Genomic DNA, 27,924 nt, shown 5'->3' with positions numbered 1-27,924 from the left:
ATCTCCATATATGAGCATAAAAGGGACACAGACAGCCAGACGGGTACAAGGGGTATGCATAACCAACTTGCATGTTCCCGAGTAGACCATTTTTGGTTTAGTAGTTCCAAATTTGGAACTACTAGACCAAATACGGTTGCATTCTGCCAACTTAAATACAGTTGCATTGTGCCTTGAAGTGACAGATTATTGAGTTAATTGAACAGGTTGAATGTGTCATACAGGTCCACAGATTTTATTAGAGACGGGGTGCCGTGATTTTCAGTGATCCCCCCCCCCTAAAACATAATCATCAGGTATTATGGTTATACTAGGAGGAAGATTTTTTTCAAAAAAGTGTACAGAAAGTGTTAAAGTATTATGTTTTTATGTGGACACGCCTCCAAGTTCATTAAGTATACCTGGTTCTCACCTTAGCACCTCCCACCTGAACCAGTCCCTCCGCCTCCTGTCCTAGTCCCTCCTCCTCCTCATGCCCACACCTGTTGTGTTATGATAATGAGGGGGAGGGTATATTTCTACTGCGTCATTAAAGCACTCTTTTCCCATTGGCACGTTTGACCCTCAAGGTTTCAGCCACCAGGAAGAAACTCAAAATAGTCAGAGAAGACATAAAACACCATAAAAACACCACCAGGGGATATAATGAAGTTCTATCAACCTCATAGACACATGAAAGACAGAAAAAGTGCAACCATGACACCACCTCTTTAACTGTTCCTCGTCATTGAAATCTCCTGCCAGTGGGACCTCTTTTCTGAAAGAAATCTCTACAGCTGTGCTCTGCAACATTTTGGCCAGCGATCCACTGGATAGTGGACTTGTAAGAGAAGCCGTTTGTGCTCTGTATCCATTTCCTCATAAAGTGAGTTGATGCGGTTGATCATTTTATGAGGTCATTCAAAACACTGTTATGTTCAAGTGTAATTTTTTGGCTAGCCAGCATGTTTGTGGATGACACAGTGCTTAATTTCGCATTCAGGTGTATACTATTAAGCCCAAGTTGCACAAGATTTCCCCCGCAAAAACAAAAAAAACTCTCTTTCCATGTGGACCGGCATCACTGACCAGTAGCGAATGGTTCGAGGTCCACTGTTTTAAACTATTGAATTGGCATTGTATATGTTCTGCATATTATGGTAATGTGCTGTGTCCACAGTCACTGCCTGTAGCTCTGTCAGATTACGGCTGCTTCCACTCTGCTGTTGCCCACTCACCATCGGATCTTCATGCATCGCTGAGACAGAGTTCTGAACTGAGCCTGGTGGAGCAGTGAGGAACCCCTGAGGAACTAAAGATGTGTCCTGGGCCTGTGCGTGGATCATCTGCAGTTGAGAGGGCCCCTGGGAAAAGGGAAACCCCCCATCAGCCCTGTACAGCTGCTTGGGGGTGTACATGATGTACGTAGTATTCCCTTGCAGCTGGCTGGTGTCTGCTGGCACGATAGTGTAGCCGGGTAGCGGGGTAAAGTCGCTGCCTGCTGGCAAGTAGTTCATGGAGTACGATGGTCCACTGCTCCCCAGCATGGCGGAGGGGGTTGTGGGTGCCATGGACTGGACAATGCTGGTGGTGCCCGGTAGACTGCCCTCGTTGAAAGTCAGCTTGTGCCCATGGCTCTCGGACTCAGACAAGGTTGGCTGCTGGCTGGTGGTTAGGGCCGGCTCCTCGAAGCCTGTGATACTTATGCGCGGGTCCGTGGAAGGATCATAGTGTATCGGTGGGTCCGTGGAGTCGAGGCACATCTGGATCAGGGCTTTGCCTTTCTCGCTAGTGATCATGTCCCGGAGCTTGTAGGTGGCATTGGTATAGACATGTCCTGTTTCACTGGCCACCAGCAGGAGAACCTGGGTTCCTGTCAGCGTGGCGAGCTCTTTGGCCTTCTTCATTATGCCGGTTTTCCTCTTGCTAAAGGTTGTACATCGCCTCAACTTGTTCTTAATGAATTTCATGTCGATCTTTACACGCCCACGTGTCTTCTTGGTTTTTTCCCGTGGGGCCACTGCCTCCTTCTCCCCTCTATCACGATTTAGCCCTCTCCTGCTGTCAGCAGATGAACCCATGGGGTCATCATTAACTGGCAAGGCCGAGGCCGATCCAGTTTCTGACCTGTGTGAAGGTGGACAATTATCCGGGTTGAACATGACTCCCTGCGTAACAAAATCGTATTTAACCTGTTTAACCTGACCAAAACGGGACAAAACTCTGACCTCAGTGGCTTGAGTTGCCCTTTAAAGGATAAAGTCTGCAGCGTCATCTCTACGTCACAAAGGGCAAGTTGTGACACGTGAAACCTAGCAACCAACCTAGCCACGTGTGACAACAGCTGTTTCCTGGTCAACACAAACGGAAACAAACAAAGTAGTTCATGACATAGACGCATAAAGGACACAAATGCGAATGGGCCCATGATGTTGTCAAACCAGTGGGCCCAAACCTGGGAGGGTGTCCCTAGAGATGTACAGTATGCACTGGGTGAGCAACTTTCATTGAAATGAGTGGCAGGGATTTTGCGTCTGTCCTCCTGATAATATATAGCTCAATGGGGTGTGGGGGTGAGGTGGGGGTATGGGTGACCAATAAACACCATTAGTGTGTATTGGAAAATCTGAAAGGCCTAAAGTAAAAGTACTTCAAAAATGTACTTAAGTACTTGAGTAAATGTACTTGGTTACTTTCCACCACGAGTAGTGGGTTGAGTGAATGTGAGGCACAGTGTGTATGGTCATCATGTTCATGCAATTCATGTTCTTTGTTACTTTCTACCACTGAGAACCATACATACATGTGAGGAGGCCATGAGTGTGCTTGAGCCCACAGGCACAAATACAATATCAATCAACTTCAGTGTGTTGATAATAATTACATATATGAAAACAAAAACAATATAGGGATCCTGTAATAACCAGAATATAAAAAACAATTATATATTGTGGTGACCTGTATGGGCAGGTTCTTGTGTCTACAATTTATTTAAAAAGCTTTTGAAAATCGCATCGCGATGCGTTGTGAGCTTGTAGATCGGCTATTTTCAAATATCCAAAATATAGGGCTTAAATAACCCACCCAATTGGTGAGCTGATTGCCACGTCAACGTATGACGTATGAGTCTGGCATAACACTGGCATAACACTGTATACACCCACATAGTAATGTGTGGAACCTTACCTCTCAAGTGTATTCTGCCTGAACTAGTCTCGCAAGCTACAGTACGCATCATTAACTAAAGCTGTCAAATTATTGTAGTGGAGTAAAATGTACAATATTTGTCTCTGAGATGTAGTGGAGTAAAAGTAAAACCTTTTGAAAAGTACTCTAGTGAAGTAAAAATACCCAAAAAATTTACTTCAAAGTACAGTGCTTGAGTAAATGTATAGTTACTTTACACCACTGGTGCAAAGTATTTTGATAGTGTACGACAGGGTCCCAGAGGTTCCATTATGAAGAGATAATTTGAATCATCTCCAATTATGGCTTTAAAAACAGAGGACCACCAGACCTTATTGTATTTAATACCAATAACTATCAACGGTAATAAATCTGCAGTGTTAGGGGTAACAAGTTACATAAGTAAGCAGCGGGTGTTATGTTTACTTTTTACTTGAGTTGGAACAGCATGGTTGCTTGGGATGGGCACATTAAATCAAATTAAATCAATATCGTTTTGATTATCATTTATTGGGCCCTCAGTGTGTTGCCTACGATGTATGAGAAATGAAGGCAAGACAACAGTTACTGAAGGGCTGAACCATGTAGAATTGATTGCCTAGAACGGTCCTCCTCAGAGTACAGATATAGCCATAGCCACAGCTATAGTCATAGCCACTTGGAATGGGAAACAATCTTAACTTTTCAAAGAATGTTAACTAATCTTGAAAATGTCAATGACAGTTGATAAAACCTAAAGTTTATATTATTAATATGTTAAACGTTTTATTATTTTATTATCATTCTAATTTGTTATTTATAATCATTATTCAAATAAAATAATACTAATAATAAAATACACCTATATTAAAATTGGCTTAAGGGAGAACAGGCCACGCCATCACACTCATGTCATCATGACTCAGCCATAACCATATACTAAGGAGTTACCAAAGCAGCTACGCCCAAATATGGAGTGTGTTGTCTAACCTCAATGTGTCATCATGGCATCGGGCACAAACAAATCACTCCACTCCATATATGGCCAGAAAAGGGGCCATGCCCATATATGGCCATATACTAATGACATCAGGGATCTCGATTTATGCCCATAAAAGGGACACGGACTGACAGATACAGATATCTCCATATATAGCCATATCAGTTGAATCGGCGGTGCAAAATAGGTGTGAGGGCCGCATAGTGGCCTGAACTCTATAGACGTGAGGGCCACGGAGCGGCCCGAACCTCTTGTCTCCATAATCCAAAACAGATAAGAACACTGCTTCAGCAACTCTATTAGGGAAGCTGGCTCTGTTCCCATCAGTGGTGGAAAAAGTACTCTTTTTACTTAAAAGTATCAATACTGCAATGTAAAAACACTCTGTTACAAGTAAAAGTCCAGTAATCAACATTTAATTAAAGTACAAAAGTATTAAAATAGAACAGAGCGTTTATTTTTGCAGAAATCTGCAAATGGCAACAAACCGCTCCGTTCCCATTGAAAAGCATTGGCAGACTCCGCCCGCATAGGCAGAATCAAAGTTTGGTGTGACTGCACCCTCAGATGGTTATTACTTGTTGATAGTATATTACTTTAGCTCTGGTCCATAGCGTTAGAAGGAGAACTCCTTCTAACGCTATGAACCAGAGCCAATTACTTGATAGTATATTTTATTATATTTCAGTGAGTATGAAAAACACAAGGAGGTATAATCTAGAGTAGACTAGAGATGTATACATCCAGTATACGTACATCTCTAGTAAAAAAAAGAAAACGCTCCGTTACCATTGAAAAACATTGGCAGAATCTGCCACATATGGCAGAATTAAAGTTTGCTGTGAGCGCACAGGTCTAGGCTTGACTTTTGACTTTTCAGGGGACAGTTTTGAATTGCAGCCAGAGTAGGGATTTACACTCCTTTACGACTGTTGGTAGGGCGTTCCACATTTTTGTGGCATAGCAGGAGAACGAATTTAACCCCTTGTTAGCGCCAAATCTGGGTTAGACATGATTAGTGGAGCTCCCTTCGGTGTTGTGATTGTGGACTGCATTGACGTTTGTGAAGTATTCTGACTGGTACATGCGTGTCTTTGTGGTGTAGTGTATCTTGTAGACCAGGCCCATTTCAAGTTGCTGTACTCTGTCCTCTACCCTGAGCCATCCGACCCTATAGCAGAGGCAGGGGTTAAATGAGTTGTACAGTAGATGTAAGGCCAAGAAGTAGCCTTAACAGTTTGTTTTTGGATGTCTGGAGCCTTGTTTTTAAGGCCTTTGTGGTGTTATGGTACTGTGAGGTGCATGCATAGTCAAAGTAACCTTGGATGAGTGCTCCTGTTAGAGTCCTCAAAGTATTCTTACTGACCAGAGAGGAGATCCTGTACAAAAATCTTGTTCTTTGGTTGACTTTTTTGATTACTCTAGTTGCCATTTCATCACGGGAAAGATTTGCCTCTAAAATGGAACCTAGGTAGGTAATTTCCTCTTTTCTTGTTATAACATTGTCACACAGGAGGAGAGATATCTGGTCTAACCTTAAATGTATGATGATAAAACTAAATTGAAATACAGATTTACAAGGGGGTATAATCTTGACTAGAGAGTGGCTACTTAATAATAATGCATTACTAAAATAATTATGTTGTCAAAAACACAAGGGGAGTGTAGTCTGGGCTAGAGGTAGCGTAGCTCTGGTCCATAGTGTTAAAAGGAGTTCTATGCGGCCATTTCCCGCATACCGCCAGTAGTGCTCTCGACTTTAGTAAAAAATAAAGGACACGATTTCGCTACTCACTAAAACAAATGTGTTGAAAACCTACTCTCCTTGGTGGAAAGCCTCCCACTTTCCGTGTAAAATACACTTTTTGGCCAGAAAAGAAAATATTCCACCGAATGGAAAAATCCTGGCCCTCAGGAATAAAAAAATATTAAAAGGCAACTGCCAACATGTTAAGACCTCTAAAAAAAATCCATTGACCAGAGCTGTAGGGGGCGCTGTAGAGTAACAAAAAAAATTCCATCTGGCGGAATGTTCTCTTTTCTGGCCAAAAAGTGTATTTTCGGTCGAGGGCTCAGAGTGTTCCCACCAAGGAAAGTAGGCTTTCAACATCTTAAAACCGTCTTTGTTTTGGTGAGTTTGGTTTTATTTTTACTACAGCCGAGAGGCTGCACTACCGGGGGTATGCGGGCAATGCCCGAAAAGTCACATACCATTAAGGAGAACTCCTTCTAACCAGAGCTAGGCTAGAGGGGTATATTCTAGACTAGCCCATTTTATACCCTGGGGTATAAACTGGACTAGCCCAGAATATATCCCGGGATATAAAACAGGCTAGCCCACTTTAACCCCGGGTACAGTTTGGCCAGGGGTTTGGGCTGTTACACCAGGAGGCAAAGACTCCTTCCGTGAGCCTGTCTGTTGAGTCTGTCAGTGAGTAGCTAATTTCGTGCACTGCTGGACTGCTCAGCATGAAACTTTGCATGTACACTCCCAGTAGGCCAAGAAAGCTCCACCTCACATTTTTCAAATCGGACTCATGGTGGCACTATAATAAGCCGCTTCATGTTTTGGCCTACTGTATAACTCCTGAACCGTAGGTCGTACAGTCATTCCTTGGATCACGACAATAAAGATTTTACTTTTAATTTTATTTTGTATATAAAAACAAAACAAAAAAACTTTGCTTCTACTCCAACAGACTCTCACACAAAAAAACTCAATCTATTCTACCCCACCTTTTAATCAAACATTGAAGGGTCTCTGCTATACACAACACAGAGCTAAAAGCGTACCAAATTAAGTACAAATGGTCTTGAGCCATGTAACAATGACCATCGAACTATATGTATATATATATATATATTAAACAATATTTCCTAGTTTGCGTGTAATTGGCTTCACAGATTTGTGGACGGGGGTCACAGCCCTGGGTAGGCCGCCCAGCCTGCCGAAGACCTGCACTCCGAAGACTGCCCTTTTGTAGTTTCCTCTACTTTTGCTGCATGGAGAGAATGGGAGACCCCTGTTACTGAACAAATACTCGATTAGATAGATTACTGAGAATATAGAGCTATTTAACACTTATTTTAACAAAAAAATGTATCACATTGACCACCTTTAAACACATTTCTATAGAATGTTTATGTCCCGCCCCCTATAAAATCTTTTTTGTCCACTGTACAGGACAAGAACTAGCTGGGCACCGCCCCTGAGTGAAACGCCTGTTTTGTCTTTTTCTTTTTAATGGAGTCCCGTTAGCTATAAATGCCAATCAGTTTTATTTTACAGGAAACACATGCAGAATCAAATAATGATCGCTAGTCGTGTCATGGGATATTTAAAAACAGACAGACTTTATGTTTTACTGTATGGCCCTTGGATTCTTTGTTTTTCTTTTACTTATTTTCTTCCCAATACGCTTTGTTTGGCATTCTTGTCTGATGGTCCATCATCTCCAGGGTTTTTCTACATATGTAGAATAAAATATCATGTTTGCTAGTCGTGTCATGGGATATTTAAAAACAGACATACTTTCTGATGGTCCATCATCTCCAGTGTTTTTCGTCTCACTGTTCTACCGTAGAAATTATGTAAGGACGTAAGCAGGTAGATGTTGCAGTAAGAGAGGCAGGGCAGGGCCAGGATAAATCATTATGGGGCCTGGGGCTAATCAACTTTGTGGACCCCCACTATGCACTACATAGACACACATATGCATACCATCAGAGCTTCAGGGCCATTTTCTCAAACACAACATCCCATAGCGCAGACAGTGACACAAACTCAAACCCAATAAAGCAGGTCTTGCAAGTAAGTCATAAAATTGAATAGACAAACAAGCAAAGGCATAAAACACGATTACATGCAGGCTATGCACATTTCTTCACATTCTCTGCCTCTGTGGGGCCGGCATCTTCACCCTGGTTTTCTGGTGTCCACAGAGACAGGTTGTCTCTTAGTAACTGCATTATAAGAGTGCTGTCTTTGTAGGAATCCTGGTTCAAGTTGTCGAGCTCAGCGATTGCCTCATCAAAGGCCGACTTGGCCATGCTGGAGGCCTGGTCTGGTGAGTTGAGGATCTCGTAGTAAAACACAGAGAAGTTGAGTGCCAGACCCAGTCTGATTGGATGTGTTGGCTGCATGTCCTTCCTACTGATGCTGAAGGCTTCCTGGTACGCACTCTGAGAGTTCTCAACCGTACTCTTCTTCGAGTCTCCGGAGGCGACCTCTGCCAGGTATCTGTAGTAGTCTCCTTTCATTTTGAGGTAGAACACCTTGCTCTCTGCCTGACCGGCGTTGGCAATGAGGAAGTTGTCGAGCAGATGCAGTACGTCGTTACAGATGTGTTGTAGCTCCGTTTCTATCTTCTCTCGGTACTCTCGGACCATCTGCTGTTTCTTCTCACTGCCGTCGGTCTTCTGTTCGATGCTGGAGATCGCGCGCCAGCCCGAACGCCGTGCACCCACCACATTCTTGTAGGCGACGGACAGCAGGTTGCGCTCCTCGTTGCTGAGCTCCTGACCTTGTTCTGTCACTGCCTTCATGGCGGCCACCATTTCGTCGTAGCGCTGGGCCTGGTCCGCCAACTTGGCCTTATGAACCAGGTCGTCCTTATCCATATCTGCTGTTTATTCTCTGAACGATGGGAGTATATCAGAGCAGTCCTCCTGCTCGCACTGTGCTTGGAATATTCAGGGCAGTATGAGTAATACCTCTTATAATTATGCTTCCTCCACTCGTGCCCTATGAACTGCTTTATAAGGACCAAATTCATCAACACTGTGACGTCACCGCTATATCACAAAGAGATATAGCGGTGTGTGCCTGTATTGCAGGTGTTATGCCAGAATCTGTCCCCTGTCGAGAAATGTCCGGACCACCACAGGAGCGAGCAAGGGGGTGGATCTTATAAGGTTATGAGTCCCGCCCCCATATATGGATAGCACACTTATTTCGAGAAAAGATGTTTTCATCAATGCATAATATGGAAAGGAAGGAAGTTACATTTTAACACAATAGACAAATAATTTATAAGCATGCGCAGTGGGAGTACAGTATACCTTTATTATTAGAGTATGTTTTCGCTTCGTCCCGCTGTGTGTTCACCTCCCTCCTAGCCAAGCTAACATTGGTCAAGCTCCACGTGACACGTGTCAATATGTTGACACCAATGCCTTTGATTGGCTAGAGGGACGCATGACGAAATAAAATCCTATAAATAGGTGTGTCACTTCAAAAAACCATTCATGTTTGAGGTAAGACAGGATCAATCAGTCTTGATTGGAACAGTACCTTCCAGTACAAATCACCCGTCCGTGTGTGTGTCCCTCTGAGAACACCTAACATTGGTCAAGCAAAGGCGCAGAAGGCCAAAGCTAAGAAAGCATACTCATCTACAACAGTAACACAGAAGAGGACTGAATTGATCCCACAACAAGGCCGAAGTCTTAATACTGTAACAATTGGCCACCTTGATCAAATACATTATGTAGCACTAGAGAAAACTGACATAGATCAAACACACCAATCAACTGCTGAAACTGTTCAAGACAATGAAGATGAAGAAGACAGACAAGCATTTGAACAAACCAGTCAATTACGACGACTCCCATATGACACATTGCTTCAAGAAGAACATTTTTTAGATGCAGACACTACATATTCAGTCGCCCCTGCAGAACACCAAAAACCACGCGCATTCTACCAAGACGACCCGTTCTACCAAGACGACCCGTGCTATTAAAATAGCACGGGTCTGCTGGCGGAGACTTGTGCTCCGAGGAGCACATTTTCTAGTCTAGTTTTATTATTCTATTTAATATTCTTCACTGTCTTCTTCTACAGTACTTGCATGTTCCCTCCATAGCACACTTGCATAGGATGTTCTGTTATGATGATCGAATTGCCTTCTGTAGGCCTATGAATAAACAAAATCATGTTTGCGCTGAAGAAACATTTTGTGAATTACTTAATTCATATAATTAATTGTGACAATATGTGACTCTGTCAATCATGACTAATAATCAAACGTGTGTAGACAATTTACAATTTAGGCATTTAGCAGATGCTCTTAACCCAGAGCGACTTACAGTAAGCAAGGCCAACACAAGGTAATACATCAAATGCATAGAAATAGTAATCTAGGATTATAAATAAACCAAGAACCTATCATCAGTAAAATATACGGGGAAAAAAACAATAATCTATACATTGAAACTATGCACACTATAGGATGCCAGGTCAACAATGACCTGGTATCTGGTATATGTCTACATAACATGCTATCTAAATTACATTTTAGCCTTTGCATTAGCCTGCAAGGTCGTCGAGGCTAGGGCAAGTGCTATGGCTAAGGTGGAGTCTGAAGAGGTGATTCTTCAGATTACGGCGGAAGATTGGGAGTGAGTTTGCAGTTCTAATTGCAATGGGGAGTTCATTCCATAGTTTGGGAGCCAGAAGGGAGAAGAGTCTTGGACGTGTGGAGCGCTGTCCCGGATGTTTTAGCGAAGGTTCTGAAAGCTTCCCTGTGTTAGCTGATCTGAGTGAGTGGGAGGGGTTGTAGGGTTGGATCAGGCTTTGAAGATATGGGGTTGCCATACCTTTGGTTGCTTTGTGGGCCAACATTGATTGATTGATTGAATATTTTATTAGGCAAAAATATAAAACAGCACAGTTACATTTAAAAAAAATTGTCTAAAAAGGTCTGTTCAAAAGAGTCCTTGTGGTCTTGTTTCCATTGAGGTCCTTGGTATTCAATTCATAGTCCAGTCCATCTGTGTTTTTTACTCTGTGCGGGCAGTAACTGGGAGCCAATGGAGGGAGAGGAGAAGGGGGTAGACATGTGATTCTGGCTGAAGACCAAGCGTGCTGCGCCATTCTGGATCATTTGGAGAGGCTGAAGTGCACATGACGGCCAGTAAGGAGAGAGTTACAATAGTCTAGTTTTGATATGACTGATGTCTGGATAAGGAGCTGGGCTGACTCCTAGGTGAGGAAGGGTCTGATCCTTTGAATGCTATAGAGAGTGTAAACCTACAGGATTGTGTGCCTTGAATGAGAGCTGACTGTCCAGGACAACACCAAGGTTCTTGGCTGTTGGAACCGAAGTCACCAGGGCGTTGTCTATGCAAATAGATCCTGCGTGGGGCAGGACTTAGCTGGGAAGAAGAGAAGCTCAGTCTTGTCTGGGCTCAGCTTGAGGTGGTGAGAAGACATCCACTGTGAGATGTCAGCCAGACATGCAGTGATGCGCTCTTCCACCTGAGTTGCAGAGGGGGGAAAGGATAGAAACAGTTGAGTGTCATCAGCATAGCAGTGATAAGATAGATTTAGTGTACAGACTATACATGTATGTTCATCGCCCAGCACCCCAACAGGTGGTGCATTCAAACCCGCATTTTATAATTCAAAAATCGCCATTAGTTTACTGGAGTTGTGGGACACTGTGCTAGGCTATATTTCATATTGGCAACTGCTAGTTTCAGGACATAGTAGGCTACTGTGTGACTACAATAATAAAACTAGAAAATGTGCTCCTCGGAGCACAAGTCTCCGCCAGCAGACCCGTGCTATTTTAATCAAATGAAATCACTTACCCTATCTTTAACCATAGTTCTCTAGGAATGTTCTAATTCTTACTTAAAATAGAACATGTATCTACTGTATATGATGTCACGTGTAACTGACCAATGTTAGGTGTTCTCAGAGGGACACACACACGCACGGACGGGTGATATGTACTGGAAGGTACTGTTCCAATCAAGACTGATTGATCCTGTCTTATTGCTTTTTGAAGTGACACACCTATTTATAGGATTTTATTTCATCATGCGTCCCTCTAGCCAATCAAAAGCATTGGTGTCAACATATTGTCACGTGTCACGTGGAGCTTGACCAATGTTAGCTTGGCTAGGGGGGGGGGACACACACAGCGGGACGAAGCGAAAACATACTCGCCGCCTCCGGCGGAGACAATAAGAAACCTTTAGAAACACACTTGCCATCTGATTGTCCGTTGCTCGTTGTCAATTGGTTCCAGTCGCTGCTTATTTTAAGGAGAGAGATAATGTTACATGACGCACTGGGAGGCAAAGGAGCCATGACACGTGCATTGAATTCAATGAGAGCCAGGTGGAAGCGTTTGAATAAACACTACATTTGTCAAATAATCGGTTAGGGAAATAAACAAAGACATAATACACTTTGTTCTCTGATCCCCTGTTTTTCGATGTGCTCACTGCACAATGTATAATTGTATTGAGATATCCAAAGAAGGGCACAGACCTTTATAAATTTGTTATATTTGTCTAATTGAACGGACTAACTGTACATTTTTGATTGGTGATAGGTCTACTCCAAACCAGGCTCTCTGAGAATGAGACCTCAGTTATCACTGAGATTGCTGTAGCCTATTACCTATGAAGGTTGGATAAATTATGTATAGAACTCAAATGTAAAAGAAAAATGGAAAATCTAATATAGTTTGAGGATTGATAGATTGATAAATAGAATGGCGCAAGGTCGGACGGACGGACGGACGGACGGACGGACGGACGGACGGACGGCCAGACAGGCAAACACGCACGCATGCGACTGCAGACTATGTGGACTGTCTTTGAGTATTACAGCCCAGTCAGAAACATAATGTGCTCTTTAGAGTAGATACCTCAGTAAAGTTATATATAATAGTGTGCACTGCAGGAACGAAAAACAAGGGAAGAGAAAACAACTTCTGATATGCCTTATTTTAATCATTCAAAGTAGTGTTTATTCATATGCTTCTCCAGCTAGCTCTCATTGACTTCAAAGTCAATGAGAGTGCTGGGCTAACTAGATGAACAGGTTCTTCAATCGGTTTGACGTGAGAGAGGGCCCAGATGATGCGGCAGCAATATCAGCGGCAACTGTTGCACCAACAGGAGCAGCAGTCCCAGTCAACACGCGCACCCAGCAGCAGTCAGCAGCAGCAGCAGTTGGGTTATGGCAGTAGCGGCGACAGCATCTGCAGGACTAGATGATGCCTTCTCAGCAGCAGCGGCCGACCCAAATGCCAGGTGGACCAGCAGTTGCCCCACAGCTGTGGCACCAGGTCCTCTAACCTCCACCTCCAACCAAGTGAGGTGTTAGCTCACCCTGATCAACGTGAGGAAAGCAGCGGGCCCAGACAACATCAACCCCTGGGTGCTGAGGGTGTGCACTGAGCAATTAGTAGCCCTGCTCGGGGACCTCTTCAACCTCTTCCTGAGGCTGGGGAGGCTGCCCCAACTCTAGAAATCTTCCTGCATTGTCCCTGTACCCAAGAACTTGCACTCGCTGGCGTGCACGCCAGGGAGAGAGAGAGAGAGAGACAGAGAGACATGCACCTCCAACATAAAAAATACAATATTTACATGTAGTTCGAAAATATATCAAACAAGGCAGTGCTGAATTAAGTTTATGTTATTGCATTGCCTATTTCTCACCTCATTGTTTTCAAGAAAACATTTTTGTACTGTTTATAGTTATAGTTATACTTTTTCAATTAAGTAATTTCTTATATAATCTTACTCCACTATTATATTTTTCTCATTAACCATTCAACATAAATGTGTTATTGACAACTTCTGTAAACGCTAAACACACATTATATTGACTAGAGTCTGCCCACAACATTCGTGCTAAAGGCACCGGAAATGTACCGGAAATGTATTATTTAAATTTTTTAACATGAATAAATACAGTTCCTAACATGGTGTTGCATTACAAAATATACAGCCAATTAATTGTGTTTGTATTAAGGCCGGGCCGTTAACGCCGTTACCGGGCTAAGTTAACGGCGGACTCTTATCGCGCGATAAAAAAATTACCGCCGTTAATCTATTCTCAAAGTTGGGTCTGGGAGCCAATTACATTAGCTGATGTATACCTGGTCGAATTACTCTGTGTCTGTGTGTGACTGTGTGTGTGTGTGTGAGTCCTGCACGGGTCCAATTTTGAGAACCCGCGCCCGCCCCGCCCGTCAATACTCAGATCCGTAGACCGACCCTCACCCGTGATAATTTCAAAATACGAACCAGACCCGCCCCGCCCGTCAAATAAACGACCCGTTGTCCGCCCGTTTACCCGTGTAAAATGTAAATCCTATTGAAAAGTGTGTTGAAAAAGATCGCAGCCTTCAACAACAGCGTTACATTCAGTGGTCAGGTTTGTAGAAAGAAATCAAGTGAAGACGGAGGAGCGAGCTTAAGCCACACGCGAACGCGCATCTACGCAGCACACATGTGTCGTTGTTTACGTCATCATATACTTTTAATTTGAAGGTTTAACAGGATGTTCAATGTGTTTTTGTGAGTTAAGATAACTGACCAGCATGCTCCATGCAGTTGTGCTAAGTTACACAAGTTACGTTGTTTGGGCGGAAACGGTGCTCTCTGATTTTCACAATAAAATGATACCCAAATGAGCCAATTTAATCTAGATTAATCTAGATTAACTCCAGGATTGCAGATAGATTCATCTAGATTAAAAAAATTAATCTATGCCCACCTCTAGTTTGTATAGACACTAGGCCAAGCTAGATGAACTGTGGATTAAAACTCCTAGGCTCCACAGTGGTGGACAGGTACATTTACCCTGTATCACTTGAGTGCTAGTAGTTAGAACTACTAGGACAATTTGTTCGATTTTCATCTGCCTACAAGCCTACAATTAACACAGGAAATATACGGTATAATGACAACGTATACCCTTATCAGGATATACATAAACAAGACAGGGTTTAAGAACTTAGGTTTCAGCCTGATACAACTGCAGATGACTGAAAGTGTTATGTTTCAACAATTTAGGCTTATATAAAACGTGAAAAAAAAAGAATGCATTGAGGTACTTCCTTGGAAACCAGCTCGTTGACCTTGTGGTTAGAGTGTCCTCCCAGAGATTGGGAGGTCACAGTTCAATCCCTGGCCGAGTCACACCAAAGGCTATAAAATGTGTATGTGTAAATGTGTAAAATGCCTCCCTGCTTAACACTCAGCATCAAGGGTTGGATTGGGGAAAAGACCCTGCCACATACTAGGGGAAAAGTCCCTGCGACATACTAGTGTCATGTCCAGCGGGTACTTGTACATCATGGTCAGGGGATGTACTTGTACATCAAGCCGCCTCATGCTACAGAAACAGGAGATAGGCCCTTGACATATGGGCCACATGGCTCAGGAACAGTTGGTTCCTAAGGCTACTGACTTACTTCCATGGCTTACTGCCAGCATGTACGAGATGTGGCACTGATCGGTCCAGCGGTTTGCACACGTGTGCATGTGTGTGTGCATGTGTGTGTGTGTGTGTGTGTGTGTGTGTGTGTGAGAGAGAGGGAGAGAGACATTTACTGCCTTAGTTTCTTCTTGCTGGATAGGGGCTGGGACAGTGCTGGAACCTTCCTCTTCCTGCTGCTCTCCTCAGGTTCCGGGTAGTGACTCTCTCTATCCGCTTTCCTGGCTTCCTCCTCCAGCTCATCCCAGTCTTTACCTCTCTCCTCATCACTGCTCGGAGAATCAGACCCAGAGGAGTCCTCTGTCGTCTCCGATTCGTAATCTTCACTGGACACTTCACTGTCCTCGTGAAACGTCTCATCATCCTCTGACTCATCTGTTCCGCTCCCCTCACTCTCTGGGTCCAAGAAGGACCAGCCACCTAGATCAAAGAAGCCCTCAGGATCATCAACGATGGTTTTCATTATCTTGGTCCAGTTCAGAGACTGGATTCCTTCAGTGTACTTGATGTCACAGGAGTTGAGCCACTCTTTGATAGGATCCAGAGAGTTGACAGGCACAGCACTAATCATGGTGACCTTCTTGTTGTAATCCTTGTACACGATGACCACGTCAAAAGTCTTCAGGTTGAACTGCACACGCTCAAAGTGGACCAGCTCCAACTCGTCCAGGGTCACCACAAATGGCGGCCATTCAGTAACATTGACCAATGAACTAGACGTGGGCTGTAGGAGACTGGTACTCCTGTAGGTGGCGCCCTGGAAACCCAGGTCTCTGAAGGGGACCTCAAACTCCAGCTCTTCCTTGGTCAACATCTGAACCTTTTCGATGAAGTTATTGAAGACAGACTTGACCTTGTGCTTCATGTCGCGCTCCATCTGCTCGGCATACAGGGCATCGTGCTCGTCACGGTCGTGCATGTGTTGGTGCTTGGCCAGATCCGTGGTGATCTCGCCCACCTCTGTGTAGAATTGCACATCTGTGTGCCGCTTCTTGCCGAACATGATTCCATTGTTGAGGTGGAAGTGCAGCACGATGATCATCTCTCCGTCACAGGGCTGGAAGATAGCATGCTTGATGTTGTTGTACAGGATGTCCACTTTGTCTCCACGCACCGATGTGAAACGGAAACCATTGGCGTGTGCCTCCAGTGAGCCCTGCATCCTCTTCTGGGCAATGTTGGGTCTGATGTAGAGGTCTTTGAGCTTGGGGTTGCTGCGGTTCAGGTTGATGACCAGGGAGTCCTGCATGACAATACCTTCCTTCTCCTCTTCTTCTGCCTCCCGCGTCTTGTAGCGCTTCTGCACCTCCTTTATGATGCGGAAGGCGTTGTGTAGGTTGGTGGAGGGGTCCGACATGTCGCCAAGCGTCTTCAGGTTGGACGCTCGGTACGTGACTTCTTTGACAAAGGTAGCATCAGGGTTAGGGAAGATGCTCCCCTCGCGGCGACCCAGGCTGTTGCCAGGAACATAGAAGTTTATCCTCAGGTAGGTGAGGTCTCCCTCTACTGACACACTGATGCTCTTGATGGTGGCAATGTGGAAAGGTGTGGCAATGCCAAAGACGGGCATGATAACCGTCTCAAACTTCTTATCGATGAAGATCTTCATGTCCCTGATGTCCTTATCTCTGGGCATTTCAGACACATTTTTGTAAGACAGATTGAACTTCCTGGCCTTCTGAATCAGCAGCTCTCCCTTCTGCTCCGTCAGACGATGCTTGGCTTTCTCGTTCACCTGAATAGCCAACTCCTTCTGGTGGGTCCGCCTCTTCTCATCTTTTGACATCTCATTCCTGGTGCTGTCAGCCAGCAGGGCGGCACTGCGCCGGACTCTTTTGCCCAGCAGCTCCTCAGCATTTACGTCTACGTCCATGTCTTCATCTTCATTTTCCTCTTCATCATTCTTATGAAAGATTCCCACATTCTTGATCTTCTTCTTCACTTGCGTCAGTACCGTGGCCATTTCCTCCCCATTGATCTTTACTGTATCACCAATAAAAAGGGCATATTTATTCCCATCTTTATCCATCAGGTCCTCAAATCCCAAACAGACGCTCAACACCATTCCTCTCTTTAGTCTGTGCTGGTTTTTACCATTCAGCAACAAGGAGGACTCCCTGAACTCTATCCCCATGGCAAAACCAAGTTTTTTTGTAAGTTTGGGCACGAGGTCCGACTTCTCTCTCTTAACATACTCTAGGACAGCGTTATAAGCGTAGCAAATTCTCACCCCATCTTTGAGTTCTTTCAGGAGTTCTTCCTCTACCTGCAGCAGGAAATTGTAGTTGTCCTGCATCTCTTGTGTGGGGTCCACCATCAGCGTACGCACCAGGTTGGAACAGTAGGATTTGAAGCGGACACCCATAGCACACGTAATGGCTCCGAAGTGCATGTGGTTCTCATCACTGACAATGTTGAACTTCAGACTGTAGTTCCCTCCACTCTGGATGATAGGTGCATAACACATCTTGACCAAGGACAGGTCTGCACCACCCAGGTACTTATTTTCCTCTATAGCCTTCTCCACATACTCTGCCAGCTTACTGTGACATACTTCCTTGTCTTCATCAACAATCTCCATTACTCGCTCCTTGAAGAACTTAGAGTAGACTTCACTAGTGATTGCTGCAGCTTTTTTCATCAGCGTCAGTTCTCCATCCTCCTTCACTGCCATGGTGTAGGCAACTACCGCACTGATGTCCACCTCCTGTAGTCCTTCTGCCGTGATTGTATCATTCCAGCTCTTCGCGAACTCCCCAGGGAACTTGTCCTTGCTGAAGACACCTACCGTCTTCCCCTCCTTGCTGTCTCTGATGGCCTCAATCATCTGGTCATAGTTGGCCTTGTTGCTCCCATTCTTTTCTCTGGTGAGCAGAGTGATGGGTGGAACTCCATTAACGTTCTCGTTGTCCTTAGTGACAGCCACCTGCTTAAGGAACTCCACTTTCTTTTTACTGGCCAGGAAGATGATTTTGGCTTCACAGAAAACCATGATGGTGTCTGTCAACTCAAAGCCAAACAGCCATGTCTGTAGAGCTGTGGATTTGGCATACACAATCGTATCATCCACCACCCCGACAGAAACCACAATAGCATCGACTTTGTCAAAATCATCTCCTTTCTTCCAGTTGCTATACAGTCGCTTGATCCGGCGGTAGTATGCCTCCTTGTCAAGGTGGACCACCATTGCGTTTGCTTTTGATTTACGCTCTGTAGATGCTGCTCCCATTAGTGAAGGTTTTAAGCTAACCAGCCTCAACACTCACCATAATACGACATCACTATGGTGTCAGCCATGCCCAAATATGAAGTTTCTTATCAGACTTGCCCAAATACGAGGTGCATGCCCAAATATGGAGTCCAAGTCTCTAAGAACATTTTAAAGTTTGAATGAAAGCTTATAGGTGAAAGTATGAATGTATTGTAGCCTTTCCATAAGCTGGAAGCCCCCGATGTCAACGGCAAGTACGCCAGGAATGTAATGTAATGTAATGTAATGTAATGTAATGTTATGTTATGTTATGTTGGTTAAACAATTTTGTGGAGGTACAGGCAGTACTTCCTTGGCCTACTGGCAGCATGCACAAGAAATGTGATGCTGATCAGTCCAGCAGTTTGTAAGATTAACATGATGTGGATTAAAGGACATCACGTGGCTTCATTGGATCTCTGACTTCATGTGGCCAGTCTGTGACGCCAGTCGCCTATGATGTATCTATGATGTATGACTCCATATTTGGGCAAGGTTTCAACCCTATTCGACCGCCATTCCCTTCCTCTAATAGACGGCTTGGCTCTGAAAGAGGCTAGCTACTGTAATTATGATGATGATGACAAGCAGCTATAAGTTAAATGTATTGATGATGTCATATGTACGTGCCAAAAGTTGGACAATCCAAGCACCATTGGTAATTAATGTTTAGAAATTTGACGCTAATTGGTCCAGTGGTTTGCGAGATTAACTACAGACAGACAGATTAACTACAGACAGACAGACAGACAGACAGACAGACAGACAGACAGTCCTCGGCGGCTAGAAGGCCTCCTGCAGAGCCACACCGTTGTGTAAAGTAACTAAGTACTGTACTTAAGTAAAATTTTGAGGTATTTTTACTTTACTGTATTTCCAATTTTCAGTACTTTTACTACTATTCCACTACATCTCAGAGGCAAATATTGTACTTTAACTCCACAAAAATTATTTGGAAACTTTAGTTACTAGTTACTTTGTAGATTTAGAGATTATTATTACAAAACATACATTACCCACTTCAGCCCTATGTACATTTCAGCCATTTGTAAATACATTATTATTTATTGCGTCGCATCACATTGTGAGCTTGTAGATCTGCTATTTTCAAAAGATTTTCATACATTTTACACATTTGAAAACTTGTGAAATGGGATATTCTGCATAATGAACACTTTCTACTTTTGGTACTTTTTGGGTCTTTTAAAGGGTCTACACCATGAATTTAAAGAATAATAATAATATTTAATATCATATTGTTTATGTCCCTCAAACGTTTTTCAAAAGGTTTGAGCCTAAATCAAGCCTCAGATATACTCATTCCAACTAACTTCTCTCTGGCTTATAAAGCACTTTCACCTGCAATACCACATTGTCCTGTTTGGCACGGGGCGCTATTGAGCCAGTTTGTATGCATGTTATCTCCTGGTTCTGTGTGGAAAAAGTAAAAAAAAATTGGGGATAGAAGAGAGGTAGGGGAGACCAAAAACACACAAAAAAGAAGAAAAAGTTCAAATTCATGGTGTAGTCCCTTTAAAAAATAGTTTTTACAGTAGAGACAGACAGGAAACAGGGAGGGAGAGACATGCAGCAAAGATCGTCGGGAACGGGACTCAAAACCGTGATGTGCTGTCAGGCTATTGGAGCCTATAGGTACTTTTGGTACTTTTTTATACCCAATAAACAGTGACACACCTGTCACTCACTTTCAGGACCCTCCCAATAGCCTGCAGTTGCTCTATTGCGAGCACCATGTCACTTCCTGAGTCTTGGGACGGTCCGCCTTCGACTCACCCGATTGGACAGAGGGGGAAAGCGACGGAATGTTGCGCAAGACCATCAAACCACGCCATTCCCATTGAAAAGCATTGGCAGAATTCACCCTCATAGGTAGAATTAAAGTGCGGTGTGACCGTGGCCTAACAGAGTATTTCTACATTGCAGTGTTGATACTTTCACTTAAGTAAAAACGTTTAGTACTTTTTCCACCACTGCGTGAACATTTAATAAACCTTGGGATGGAACACATATAGAGCTCATCTACTTATATAAAGGGAGAATTGCTACTTCCGCCGCTGACGCCCACAGCCATTCCATTCATTTGGACCTCTCGCCTGCTGACGCCATACCCACAGCATTGATTTCGACTAAACACAACAACTACATCTGACATCTCACCACATCTGACATCTCACCACAACACCAGCCACAACGTGCACGCTGAATTTACGGGTGGCGTAGGGTACTTCTCATTGCTCACTACACATTTTCCACCTTGCAACATCATTTATTCTACTCACCACATTACGACCACACCGGACGGGGAAACACTTTCGCACCGTTTACCGTCAGCACAACCGAACGCCGACGGCCACAGCCGAAACAACACGAAGCGGCGGCCATTGAAATCAGCGGTCGTCGCTCGCAAAACTATGCAAGGGATAATGCATGGGGGTCATTATTGACATTTAAAGCCCTTTAGGGCGATTAACCACCATTATCCCGCTTATTACACGGCTACTTAACAAAACGAAGTATTTCCTTGCTTACGGCAATGAAAGTATTCCATAAGTATTGGGCTGGGCGGACAAGTACGCCTCGGAAAACAAATGACAAAATTAAAAAAAACTCGCCCCAAAACACACTCGCCCCCCATTCTATATACTGCCGATTTCCCTGTAATACCGCCGGATTTGCCCCGGGGCGACTGTGTTTTGGGGCGAGCGTTTTGCTATTTCCCCCGTTGTTGCCTCGGAAAACAAATGACAAAATAAAAAACAACTCGCCCCGGGGCGACTGTGTTTTGGGGCGAGCGTTTTGCTATTTCAATCGATCAAATAGAATCACTTTTCGCTTATTGCATCAAATGTTTTCAAAAACATTCTTGAGAGCAACGTTTAGTTGTAAATTATATTGGTTCTTTGTTTACATGGCTGTCATGTTGGATAAAGCATACAACCAAGCACCGCAGGTTCAATCTCCGCACAGACATCCTTCCACTATGATCGTCACCCAGCCAGCAACAACAACAAAACAATCTTATGGCCTACCTTTCTTTGAGGTCAACTGTGAAGAATAACATTGCAAAAATAGTTCCAATCCAGTGCGTAACACACAAACAAAAACACCTAATTTTGAGTCACCGGTGTCTCCAGGAGGGGCGAAATCCCAAAACGGCGTTGGCGGCCGCCACGCCTCCGCCGCGCATCTGGCACGACCGCCGCGCGTCTGGCACGAGTGCCGAGCCTCAGCCACAAGCGCCGAGCCTCTGCGTCTCCGCCACAGACCGTCAGTTCTCCGCCGCACCCGCCGCGGCGGAGACGCCACCGTCACGGCGGAACCTGCCACTGACAGCCACTGACCGCCACGGACCCGCCACAACCCGTCACTGAGCGCCACTGACAGCCACAACCGCCACTGACCGCCGCCCGCCACAAGCGCCGCCTCCCGCCACAAGCGCCGCCTCCCGCCACGAGTGCCGCCTCCCGCCACGAGCGCCGCCTCCCGCCACGAACGCCAAGCCTGCCGCCACGAACCGTCACTTTCCGCCACTGACCGCCACGAACCGCCCCGACCCGCCACTCTCAGTGGCGGTCCGCCACTCTCAGTGGCGGTCCGCCACTGACAGCCACTCCTCCGCCATGACCGTGGCATATTTTGCGCATTGAGACAGAGGAGCAGTTGAGATTTCATTCGGCCAGATCTTTCTCAATTTTACTTGAATTCTTATAATTTTTATGTTTATATGATCTGTCAAGTTTATATTTTCCGGTCTATCAGTCATGAAATGATTATATATTTTTTTATAATTTATTATAATGTAAAACGATATCAAGCCGGAGTTTTCCGTGCGTAATTACGCACGTGGTCTGCTCTCCCCCCCCCCCCTCTACACCGATAACTCTTTGCCAAAAATAGCCGATCTCCAAGCTCACACTCCGCGCATATAGTAAATAAGATGGTTATTATTATTCATATTATTATTATAATGACAAACAGTGAATGTCTGACGGACAGAAAGCCTTCTCGAATGATGCCCCGTTGAAATTATATCAAAACGAAATCAAAGTGAGTGTGCTCCAACGGCCTGGGTCTGTCTGTCTGTCTGTCTGTCTGTCTGTCTGTCTGTCTGTCTGTCTGTCTATATCTGTCAAGCTCCTTGCCAAAAATAGCCTATCTACAAGCTCACAACGCCTCGCTGCGAGTGACCTTGTAGATCGGCTATTTTTGGTGTGAGTGAGTGTGCTCTAACGGGGGAACACCCTTCCACTTCGAAACACCTCCACATCGACGCACCCCCACTTCGACGCACCTGGGGTCCGACCCACCGGGGGTCCGACACATCGCTAGTCCGACCCGAAATGGATATTTCACCCCCCCACTCCGAAAGTGATTTTTCAAGTCTCTGCATATAAACTCATGCGTAAAATCGTGCGTAATATGCAGCTGTGATGCTCAGATTGACAAGCTCTACAGCTGCTCTACAGCAGATCTACAAGCTCATCGAATATTAATATTTTATTATTATTATTATTATTATTATTATTACAGCAGATCTACAACCTCATCAAATATTAATATTTTATTATTATTATTATTATTATTATTATTATTATTATTACAGCAGATCTACAAGCTCATCGAATATTAATATATTATTATTATTATTATTATTATTATTATTATTATTATTATTACCCTTATTCAATATGTAATATTTATTATGTATTATGTATTATGTATGTATTATTTATTATTATTTGGTCCCTGAGTCCTGATGAGAATATAGACGAATCCACACGCCTATATTTATTTTATTATAATGTCAATACAAATATGTATTCTATAAATATTAATATACTAACATTTCCTGAATGAATGAACTTGGTGAAGTGTCTTGTATAGGGTCGGGGTGACATGTTGCTATAGTTGCTATTAATTACCCCAACCAACATCGAAGCACCTGCGTGCATTAATCCTTCATTAATGTCTGTCTGTCAAAAGTCCGCGCAGCGGCCGTAACACACACACACACACACACACACACACACACACACACACACACACACACACACACACACACACACACACACACACACACACACACACACACACACACACACACACACACAATAATAATTAAATGAATAATACATTGTATTAAAACCCCCGAATCTATCTATCTATCTATCTATCTATCTATCTATCTATCTATCTATCTATCTATCTATCTATCTATCTATCTATCTATCTATCTATGTAAAATAGCCGATCTAAGTTGTGAGCTTTTAGATCGGCTACTTTTGGCTAAACTTCTCCTCACAAAAGGGATGCTAATGTTCAAGTGGTTATAAAGTAAAAAACAATCATATCACACAAAGATTTGGCAGACCGCTGTAGTAACTCTGAGGACCCCCCTGTGTGTGTGTGTGTGTGTGTGTGTGTGTGTGTGTGTGTGTGTGTGTGTGTGTGTGTGTGTGTGTGTGTACGCACGGACCGCGTCGGCCGTGTGTGTGTCCATCCAACCACCACCCCCCCAGCTCCCGAGGCTATCCGCGAGCCCCCCTCCCCCCTTCCCCGCTCCTCCGGGTGTCACTCATTGTAAAATATAGGCCTACTTAAAGTTTCAAACATAAAAGTAATATAATATTTGAAAATAGCACATCTAAGCTCCTATTGTAAGCTTGTACATCGGCTACTTTTTTTTATAGCCTATAAAATATGTCTCAAGGTTCATGTAATAATTTATATCTGCAAAGTGTAGGATTATTATTATTAATATTCTTTGCATATTCCAATACAAACCAATGCTTCAGTGCATGCGCTCCAGCGGTACGCCCACAGCCTGGGTGTCTGTCTGTCTGTCTGTTTGTTTGTCTGTCTGTCTGTCTGTCTGTCTGTCTGTCTGTCTGTCTGTCTGTCTGTCTGTCTGTCTGTCTGTCTGTCTGTCTGTCTGTCTGTTCACGCCGCGACCGTAACACACACACACACACACACACACACACACACACACACACACACACACACACACACACACACACACACACACACACACACACACACACACACACACACACACACGCACGCACGCACGCACGCACGCACGCACGCAAGCACAGTTAACCCCGAGACTATGTTCCCCCCAAGGTGAATAAATAATAATTTAAGAAATAAAAAATGATATTAAAACCCCTAAATCTATCTATATATCTATCTATCTACCTAAAATATGTAATATAAGCTCACAACGTAAATCGGCTATTTTTGGCTAAACTTCTCCTCAGAAAAGGGATGCTAGTGTTCAAGTGGTTAAAAAATCACACAAAGATTGGGCGGACCCCTTTAGTAACTCTGAGGACCCCCTAGGGGTCCTACACCCCCTGTTGAAGACCCCTGAATGATCTACCTACCACCTCTGTCTGTAGCCAGACAGCTACAGGAGTGTGTGTGTGTGTGTGTGTGTGTGTGTGTGTGTGTGTGTGTGTGTGTGTGTGTGTGTGTGTGTGTGTGTGTGTGTGTGTGTGTGTGTGTGTGTGTGTGTGTGTGTGTGTGTGTGTGGAGCAGACGAGCGTCTCTGAGTCTGTGATGAGTCTGTCTGTTGGAATGCACTCCCCAAAACTTTCAGAGATGCGCCCACCTTCCAATCCTTCAAAACCCAGTGGTAAATTGGACACTAAACGCAACAGGTTTTTGCAAACTCTCACTGGCCCATGCAGTCCTAACCGGACTGATGTTTCTCTGGAGTGGAAAGGAGCAGACGAGCATCTCTGAGTCTGTCATTCAACACGCACGCAACAGGTGGTCCCTCATTTTCCTTTGGAATGCACTCCCCAAAACTTTCAGAGATGCGCCCACCTTCCAATCCTTCAAAACCACCATCAAAACCCACCTCTTCAATATCACTAAGCTAAAAGGTGTAAAACATGAATAAATAGACCGCCTATTATTATTTCTTAATATTTCAAGAGGTTATTCAACTCTCTCCAACTATCTTTTAACTGCTCCCCATTTGCGTCATGCATGACTGACAGCAAGGCTTTAATTTGGTTCATTTAATTAGTAAAGACAGACAGGTCAGTACCATAGACAGCTCCTCGTCATCACTACCGACACACAGGCAGTTCAGCACCACAGGCAGCTACTCATCAGTGTATTAATCATACAGAGATATTCACTTTTAAGTCATGAAGTGAGGCCACAGTTCATTGACTATCAAATGATGGTAACATTGTACCTCTAAGAGAAACTGTAGGGTGTTTGAACTACAGTGATTTTTAATATTATCTTCATCTGGCATCTATCATCTAAAGACCGCTGACTGCTCTGTCTGTATAGCCATGATGCTTCGGAGCTATGATGTCAGCTATATAGCTGACAGTAGCCATATATAGTATCTGATTATTAGGCAGTGCATTTGGCATGTGCGTAAATATGAATCTGGCAGCTAGGGGATAGGGATACATTAATTGACGTTCATTATATACCATATAGATATAGGTGTTTTAAGAAAATGTATTATTTCTTGAATTATTATTTATTCACCTGGGGGGGTGGGGGCCTGTGGCAATAAAGCCTGGGTTAACTGCGTGCGTGCGTGTGTGTTACAGCCGCAGACTTTTGATAGGCAGACAGACAGACAGGCAGACAGACAGACAGACAGGCAGGCAGACAGACAGACAGACAGACAGACAGACAGACAGACAGGCAGGCAGGCAGGCAGGCATGCAGGCAGGCAGGCTGTGCGCACTGCTGGAGCGCACTCAAGCATTAGTTGGAATTGGACTATGCAACGAATAATAATATAATAATAATCCTACACTTTGCAGATTATTATATTATAACCACTTCAGCCATATTTTATACATAGGATATAAGAAAAATAGCAGATCTACAAGCTCACAATGGGAGCTTAGATGCGCTATTTTCAAACATTGTATTACTTTCATGGGGCGGGAGGGGGGAAGGGGGGGGGTCGCGGATTGCTTCGGGACCAGTGGCGTTCCCAGGAATTACATTTAAGGCAGGCGAGATCCCCCCCCCCCCCGGGGGAAAACGGAAAAACGTTAATAAAAACAATATGCAAGTATATTCAATGTATGTATTTTTATTCTAAAAAAAGGGCAGCATAACAGAAAAGGCGAACATGATGACCTGCACAAATTATTATATTTGGTAATGAATGCTAAAGCTGCTCTCAGAGCCCCTTTTATGCCAGGTGAGTACAGGTGATGGCCCAGACCCCCCACACATGGCATTCCTGGCACCCCATGAAAACAAAGGCATACATTTGCATCATATAGACGAGGGTCGCTCTACTGACTACGGTAATGATTGGCTGCCTGCCCGCGTGAATGGACGAGGAGGCGGGGGGCTAATGGCTCGACGGCCACTATTTTAATAAAAGGAGGATTAATGAAGGATTAATGCACACAGGTGCTTCGATGTTGGTTGGGGTAATTAATGACTATAGCAACATGTCATCCCGACCCTACGAGACACTTTACCAAGTTCATTCATTCATGAAATATTAGTATATTAATATTTAGAGAATACATATTTGTATTGACATTATAATAAAATAAATATAGGCGTGTGGATTCGTCTATATTCTCATCAGGACTCAGGGACCAAATAATAATAAATAATACATACATAATACATAATACATAATAAATATTACATATTGAATAATAATAATAATAATAATAATAATAATAATAATATATTAATATTCGATGAGCTTGTAGATCTGCTGTAATAATAATAATAATAATAATAATAATAATAATAATAATAAAATATTAATATTTGATGAGGTTGTAGATCTGCTGTAATAATAATAATAATAATAATAATAATAATAAAATATTAATATTCGATGAGCTTGTAGATCTGCTGTAGAGCAGCTGTAGAGCTTGTCAATCTGAGCATCACAGCTGCATATTACGCACGATTTTACGCATGAGTTTATATGCAGAGACTTGAAAAATCACTTTCGGAGTGGGGGGGTGAAATATCCATTTCGGGTCGGACTAGCGATGTGTCGGACCCCCGGTGGGTCGGACCCCAGGTGCGTCGAAGTGGGGGTGCGTCGATGTGGAGGTGTTTCGAAGTGGAAGGGTGTTCCCCCGTTAGAGCACACTCACTCACACCAAAAATAGCCGATCTACAAGGTCACTCGCAGCGAGGCGTTGTGAGCTTGTAGATAGGCTATTTTTGGCAAGGAGCTTGACAGATATAGACAGACAGACAGACAGACAGACAGACAGACAGACAGACAGA

General features: G+C 43.8%; 3 protein-coding genes across 3 annotated transcripts in view; 1 reads left to right on the top strand and 2 right to left on the bottom strand.

Moving 5' to 3' along the window:
• Positions 1 to 27,924, top strand: part of stard10 (StAR related lipid transfer domain containing 10) — a 118,693-nt gene that overhangs the window by 38,169 nt on the left and 52,600 nt on the right. The window lies entirely within an intron of this gene.
• On the bottom strand, positions 8,015 to 8,764 carry LOC308085929 (14-3-3 protein beta/alpha-1-like; the record flags this gene model as incomplete). Its single annotated transcript, XM_080429244.1, has 1 exon — positions 8,015 to 8,764. One exon carries the CDS (start codon positions 8,762 to 8,764, stop codon positions 8,015 to 8,017), a length of 750 nt encoding a protein of 249 aa, XP_080285370.1.
• LOC308085928 (FACT complex subunit SPT16-like) lies at positions 15,505 to 18,579 on the bottom strand (the record flags this gene model as incomplete). Its single annotated transcript, XM_080429243.1, has 1 exon — positions 15,505 to 18,579. The coding sequence occupies one exon, from the start codon at positions 18,577 to 18,579 to the stop codon at positions 15,505 to 15,507; it is 3,075 nt and encodes a 1,024-aa protein (XP_080285369.1).

This window comes from Gymnoscopelus braueri, assembly GCF_963280865.1.
Source record: "Gymnoscopelus braueri genome assembly, chromosome: 5".
Taxonomy (NCBI): Eukaryota; Metazoa; Chordata; class Actinopteri; order Myctophiformes; family Myctophidae; genus Gymnoscopelus; species Gymnoscopelus braueri.
Note: the sequence above shows the minus strand (reverse complement) of the source record. Positions and strands in the feature narration are given on the sequence as shown.